General features: G+C 55.6%; 2 protein-coding genes across 2 annotated transcripts; both read left to right on the top strand.

Moving 5' to 3' along the window:
- Positions 1-2,657: 2,657 nt before the first annotated feature.
- Positions 2,658-4,172, top strand: CIMAP1B (ciliary microtubule associated protein 1B). The gene is made up of 6 exons (XM_070046529.1): positions 2,658-2,861; positions 2,937-3,140; positions 3,406-3,510; positions 3,596-3,717; positions 3,809-3,973; positions 4,092-4,172. Exons 1-6 carry the CDS (start codon positions 2,753-2,755, stop codon positions 4,170-4,172), a joined length of 786 nt encoding a protein of 261 aa, XP_069902630.1. The 5' UTR covers positions 2,658-2,752.
- Positions 4,173-5,004: 832 nt separating this feature from the next.
- TYMP (thymidine phosphorylase) lies at positions 5,005-6,865 on the top strand. The gene is given in 5 exon segments (XM_070046530.1): positions 5,005-5,178; positions 5,180-5,222; positions 5,672-5,713; positions 5,715-5,774; positions 6,169-6,865. Coding segments are annotated over 5 exon segments (447 nt in total). The 5' UTR covers positions 5,005-5,059; the 3' UTR covers positions 6,352-6,865.
- Positions 6,866-6,966: the final 101 nt, after the last annotated feature.

The following is a 6,966-nucleotide window of genomic DNA, read 5'->3' on the forward strand; positions in this document are numbered from 1 at the left end:
TCATGTTCTTGGATTGGAAGAATCAATATTGTGAAAATGACTATACTACACAAAGCAATCTACAGATTCAATGCAATCCCTATTAAATTACCAATGGTATTTTTTACAGAACTAGAACCAAAAATCTTAAAATTTGTATGGAGACACAAAAGACCCCAAACAGCCAAAGCAGTCTTGAGGGAAAAAAGCGGAGCTGGAAGAATGAGATTCCCTGACTTCAGACAATACTACAAAGCTACAGTAATCAAAACAGTATGGCACTGGCACAAAAACAGAAATATAGATCAATGAAACAAGATAGAAAGCCCAGCAATAAACCCACGCACTTATGGTCACCTAATCTATGACAAAGGAGGCAAAGATGTACAATGGAGAAAAGACAGTCTCTTCAATAAGTGGTGCTGGGAAAACTGGAAAGCTATATGTAAAAGAATGAAATTGGAACACTCCCTAACACCATACACAAAATAAATTCAAAATGGATTAGAGACCTAAATGTAAGACTGGACACTATAAAAATCTAAGAGGAAAATAGAGGAAGAGCACCCTTTGAAATAAATCACAGCAAGATCTTTTTTGATACACCTCCTAGAGTAATGGAAATAAAAACAAAAATAAACAAATCGTACCTAATGAAACTTAAAAGCGTTTGCACAGCAAAGGCAACCATAAACAAGACGAAAAGACAGCCCTCAGAATGGGAGAAAATATTTGCAAACGAATCAACGGACAAAGGATTAATCTCCAAAATATATGAACAGCTTGTGCAGCTCAATATTAAAAAAACAAACAACCCAATCCAAAAATGGGCAGAAGACCTAAATAGACATTTCTCCAAAGAAGACATACAGATGGCCAAGAAGCACATGAAAAGCTGCTCAACATCACTAATTATTAGAGAAATGCAAATCAAAACTACAGTGAGGTATCAACTCACATCAGTTAGAACGGGCATCATCAGAAAATCTACAAACTACAAATGCTGGAGAGGGTGTGGAGAAAAGGGAGCCCTCTTGCACTGTTGGTGGGAATGTAAATTGATACAGCCACTATGGAGAACAGTATGGAGGTTCCTTAAAAAACTAAAAATAGAATTACCATATGATCCAGCAATCCCACTACTGGGCATATACCCTGAGAAAACCATAATTCAAAAAGACACATGCACCCCAATATTCATTGCAGCACTATTTACAACAGCCAGGTCATGGAAGCAACCTAAATGCCCATCGACAGACGAATGGATAAAGAAGATGTGGCACATATATTCAATGGAATATTACTCAGCCATAAAAAGGAACGAAATTGGGTCATTTGTAGAGACGTGGATGAATCTAGAGACTGTCATACAGAGTGAAGTAAATCAGAAAGAGAAAATCAAATATCGTATATTAACGCATATATGTGGAACCTAGAAAAATGGTACAGATGAACCGGTTTGCAGGGCAGAAATAGAGACACGGATGTAGAGAACAAACGTATGGACACCAAGGGGGGAAAGCAGCGGTGGGGTGGGGTGGCGGTGGGATGAATCGGGAGATTGGGATTAACATGTATACACTGATGTGTATAAAATGGATGACTAATAAGAACCTGCTGCATTAAAAAAATAAATAAAATTCAAAAAAACCCACATTTTACTGTTTGCTAAGAATTATTTTGAATTGTGATCAATCATGTGTCCTATTATATCTCTTTATTCAACTCGTATGGGCGTCTTTCTAAAGTTGAAGTAGAGTTGAGTTGCAATGTTGTGTCAGTCTCTGCTGTGCAGCAGTGACTCAGTTATACACACACACACTCTTTTTTTTCATATTCTTTTCCAATATGGTTTATCACAGGATATTGAATGTAGTTCCCTGTGCTATACGGTAGAACCTTGTTGTTTATCCATCCTATATATAATAGTTTACATCTGCTAATTGTACGGACGTTCTTGTGGCCCAGTACATGATTATTTTCTGCAAATATTCCATGGGTTTAAATAGATGCAAAGTTCTCTCCCCTACACATAACAATTAAATTAAGCTTGATTTCTTTATTCTCGCACTTGTTTTTTGTCTGCATATCTGTCCATTTCTGGAATGGGTGTACTGAAGCCTGGGGAAGGGTGAGGACAGAGTTCTGGTCTGTGGCACAGCCTGCAGGACGCCTGCCATTGCCATGGACTCCAAGGAGGAGAGGCAGGGAGAGGGGAGGGGCGGAGCCAGGTGGGACGGTCAGTCTGGTTGCCTGGAGGCGCGACCTAGACACAATGGGGTCTGGGAGCTGGGCCGGGCAGGGGCAGAAATCCAGACACCCAACCCTACCTTCCCAGCCAGGAGACACAGGAGCAGGTCAGTGCATCAACTTCGGGGGCCCCCCTCCGGCACCAGGTCCCCCACGCCGCTCCCTCGCCCCGGTATCCTCCCCCAAATATCCCTAAAATATCCCAGTTCTCCAGAACCCCGGGGAATTCCTCTCCCGCAGTGTTGAGTCCAAACTTGGAGCGCGCACACACACCTCCACTGAACTCATTTTGGGGGTGGGGGACAAGAGACGGCCTCGAAGCTCTGTCCCTGACCCGCGCCTCTCTGGAGCTGGGAAAGCTACCGTTTGTTTCCCTGGTACGTGGGATAGGCGCGGGCCCCGCCCCGGAGTCCGGCCTGTCTGGAGGGGATAGGGAGTGCGGCCTCGCGAGTCAGGGTGGGGGGGCCGGGGCCGCCACCTGGTGTCCGCAGGTGTTGCCGGCAGCAAGCGCTCCCACCGTACCATGGGCTCGGAAGTCTGGGTCGGCCCGTGGCGGCCGCACCGGCCCCGCGGCCCCATCGCAGCGCTCTACAGCGGCCCGGGGCCCAAGTACAAGCTGCCAGCCAGCACTGGTACCAGCGGTGGGCCGGGGGAGGGGGGCACACAGGGGCTAACCCTAACCCTGGTGATGCTGGGGCGCCCCGCAGGTTACATCCTGCACGACCCGTCGCGGCCCCGCGCCCCCGCCTTCACCTTCGGCGCACGCCTCCCCACGCAGCAGACTTCGTGCGGCCCAGGGCCAGGTCACCTGGTGCCCGCTCGCATGACAGTGCGCGGCCGCGACGGCGCTCCCGCCTACTCCATCTTCGGCCGCCCGCGCCACGCAGCGCCCTTCCTCACTCCCGGACCGGGTCAGGACCCTGGGACCCCGGCCTCCCCAACGCCGAGCCGCCTCCAGGGACGCCCACTCGGGAACACCCCCACTGAGCCCGAGTCCCCCTCGGGCACCCTAACACTCCAAATTCGGTCCCCCCATCTCCGGAGCTCAAAAGAGCTCCAAGCCTCACCAGGCTTTGACAAATCGTGGTTCGAATTCCCCCTAATCCCTGGACTCCAGCCCGGGCACCCACCAGGCCCCCAGTGCAGTTCCGGCCCACACCCCGGTCCGCCCCGCAGGCAGGTACTTCCCGGAGCGAGCGGAGAAGGCGGCGTACCCCAGCGCGCCTCGGCACACCATCGCTCCCCGAAACTGGGGCCTCCGCGCAGAGTCGCAGACCCCAGGTGAGCCCAGGAAGGCCCACCCTGCACTGCCTGCGGCGGGCAGACCGGCCGGTCCTCAAAGACCCACCCTCGCTGGCTCCCCCAGGCCCCGGGACCTACACTGTGCCCTCGCTCCTGGGCCCGCGCGTCGTCGGTAAAGTCTCGGCGCCGATTTACTCCATCTACGGCCGCAGCGCGGTGGGCAGCGTCTGCGAGGACCTCAGTAAGGTGGGGAAGGGGCTGCCCGCACCGCGCGGCGAGGGGTCAGCGGTCGACGGTCCTGGAAGCCGGACACAGCGCCCCTCCCGCCCTCCCGCAGACCCCCGGGCCCTGCGCCTACCATGTGGTGAGCCCTGGGATCTACAAGCCCCGGGCCCCCCAGTTCTCGATGCTGGCGCGGACTTCGCTCCCCCAAGGCAACAGCCTGAATCCCGGGCCTGCAGCCTACAACGTGGACCAGGTGCTCTGCAGTTCAGAGTCAAGGGTCAGAGGCGGGGTAAAGGGGTCCGGGTCTGGATCGAGGGTCTGAGGTGCGAGGTTGGGACCCGGGAGCCCTGGGCCGGCTGGCAGCGCCAGGCCAGCGACGTCTCCTGGGTCCGCAGCACCGGAAGCCTCGCGGCTGGAGCTTCGGGATCCGGCACTCGGACTACCTGGCCCCGATGGTGATCGACGTGGATGACTGACCAGCCGGCCGGGCGCGGCCCCACGAATGTTTCTTAAAATCTCTGGATCCAGCAGCCTGTCGGCCTCTCTGTGCTTGCGGCGAGGCAGGCGGGCAAAACGGACAGGTGGGCGGGCCCGCGAAGTCCCGGACTTCTCAAGCTCCCGCAGGCCCTCGTGATTGGCCAGGACAGAAGTGAGCCGGGTCGTCCTGCCCCTCCGAGGCGGCGATTGGCCTAAAACCCTGCCTGTCGGGAGGCCCCGCCCCTCCGCGGCTCCGGCCAGGCGCGCAGTCCCACTGTTCCCACCCTGTGGCCTCCCGCAAGACGGAACGGAAACCGGCTGGGATCCGAAGAGGACCGGCGAGCGCCGCTGTGCAGGACAGGTACGGCCCCGGATCAAGTTGTGAGACCGAGACGTGAGAGCCAGACACGGAGACATGCACACGGGCGACACAGACACGGGACTGAGGGGCGGACACGGGAGAGAAACGAGAATGGGGTCGGGACAAGGGCACTTCGCCTCAGTGACACGGACACAGGACGGCGACAGGTTCCAGATGTGTGTCGCAGCCCGGAGTGGTGGCGGCCCCACCTACCCCTGTCGCACCTGCTGATCTCTCCCGGGGCGGGAACCAGAGCCCAAGCAGCTGCCGGGGCTGATCAGCCTGAAGCAAGGGTACCTCAGAGGCTTCGTGCGCGCTGTGCTGGACCGGACGCGCAGGGCGCACACATCCGTGCGTGGGGACGGCTGGCTGCCCCTGACCCCGACCCAGAGGTCAGGCCCAGAGACCGCCTGCCCCCAGGGACGCCACAGCGCCCCACCACTGTCACTGACACTGAGGATAACCCATTGCTGTGGGAACGCCCCCTTTGTGCTGTCTACACCACCTTACCCATGCCGAGGGGCCATGCTCTTGGCCATCTGGCGAAGCATGAATCTGGAGGAGACCGCGGCCCTGGCCAAGTCTGGGCAGCAGCTGGAGTGGCCGGAAGCCTGGTGCCAATACCTTGGGGACAAACATGCCCTGAGGCAGAGTCCTGGCACCTGCCCTGGCTGCCTGTGGCTGCAAGGTTAGAAGACACCTCCTCTCCAGACCAGAACCTCTGACCTCAAAAAGGCCAGCAGCCACAGGCAGCTCCTAACCTCACGCCTGACCCAGACAGAGCCCCCAAAGGCCCAGGCTTCTCAGCCCCAGGACAGAACTTGGATCTCCCTTCCCATCAGCCCCCAATAACAGGACCAAATCATCCAGCTGCCCCTTCCCCTTCGGTTCCCAAGGGAAGAGCTGCTCTCCCTCCATCCCCCAGACTTGTACCCCCAGCAATAGGTACCAGCCTCATCCCCCCACTGACACCCCCCATCCCAAACGAGGGCAATTTATTTTCCATTCGCTCTCCAGCTGGACACCCACTACACTGCTCAGTAAATACTTAACTCCAGATGAGTCCTAACCAAAGAAGGTGAGGAAAAATGTGGGGGTGGGGAGGTGACTGTGCAGGTGAGCAGCATCCTTGCCTAGCATGTACCAGTAGTCAGGAGACGTGGTCTGGGGCACGTGGGAGGGCACTTGGGGTAAACTGGAGTCTATTCATGGATTCACTGTCACCCAGAGCCCAGAGCATGTATAGGTGGGCCACTGATTGGTCACTGATCTGGGTTTGGTAGAAACATTGGCCAGAATCTCTGAAGGGTCACTAGGGAGGATACTGATCAGTTATTCATGGGTCATTGGACTTTGGTCAAGATCATCAACGGAAATTTGATTGGAGTCATTAATAGGGACTTGGTCAAAATAACTGATGGGCCTCTGATCAATCATTAATGGGCCATAGGACATTGATCCATATCTTTGATGGGTCATTAGTGAGGACTTACCAGAATTGTTCACGTCACTGGTCATTATTTTGGACATTTGTCAAGGTTGCTGATGAGTCCTTGGTCAGGGTCAGTGATGCGATCACTGATCAGAGGCCACTGAGGGTCACTGGGAGTCCTGATGCAGGGGAGGTTGGCCAGATGCAAGGGCTGCCAGGGCAAGTGGGCCGCTGTATTGTGGGTCAGAGCAGGAAGCTTGTTCTTGCAGACGGAATCCTGCATGAAGCAAGAGATGTGACAGCCACTGTCGACAGCCTGCCACTCATCACGTGTGACCTGACCCCAGACTCTGGGGTCCACCTGCTGCATGTGAAAGACCCCTGACCTATGAACACACACAACCACAGGTGATCTGACCCAAACCCAGGGTCAGTGTCCCACATCACAGGATGCCTGACCACCCACTCAAGAAGGTGACCTGACTGATGCACCTGTCATCCCATCACATAGAGAACTTGACCTTCCATGCTCAGGGTCCCTGACCTCTCATGACTGACCCGAGAGTCAGCATCCCCCGCATCTCACAGGAAGCTGCAGGATCTCCATCACCTTAGCCTCCCCCACACAGCCTTCATCCTCAGTAAGAAGGCAGAGGACAGCCTGTCTGCTCTGATCGTAGGCAGGAGGTTGAGAGAGGCCGCAGTCCTCCCCAGCCAGGACAGGCCCCGGAGCGCCTGGAGCCTGTGTGGCCTCTCCATAGGGGTCCCCATGTGGCTGTGGCATGTCTGTTGGCGTGGATCTCCTTATGTGGCCCCAACCTCCCGTTCATAACTCCCGCAGCCTTGGTCCTCAAGTACCTCAGCAGCCCTGTCTCACCCTGCCTCTGCTGGGACCGGCCTCACCGCTGGCAGTCCCCGCCCCACTTCTTCAACTCCCACCCAGTGACCTTATCCAAGCAAGGCTGACCTGGCCTCGGGTCTGGGGAAACCCTCACGGCCC

This window comes from Globicephala melas, chromosome 10, assembly GCF_963455315.2.
Source record: "Globicephala melas chromosome 10, mGloMel1.2, whole genome shotgun sequence".
In the NCBI taxonomy this organism is placed as follows: domain Eukaryota; kingdom Metazoa; phylum Chordata; class Mammalia; order Artiodactyla; family Delphinidae; genus Globicephala; species Globicephala melas.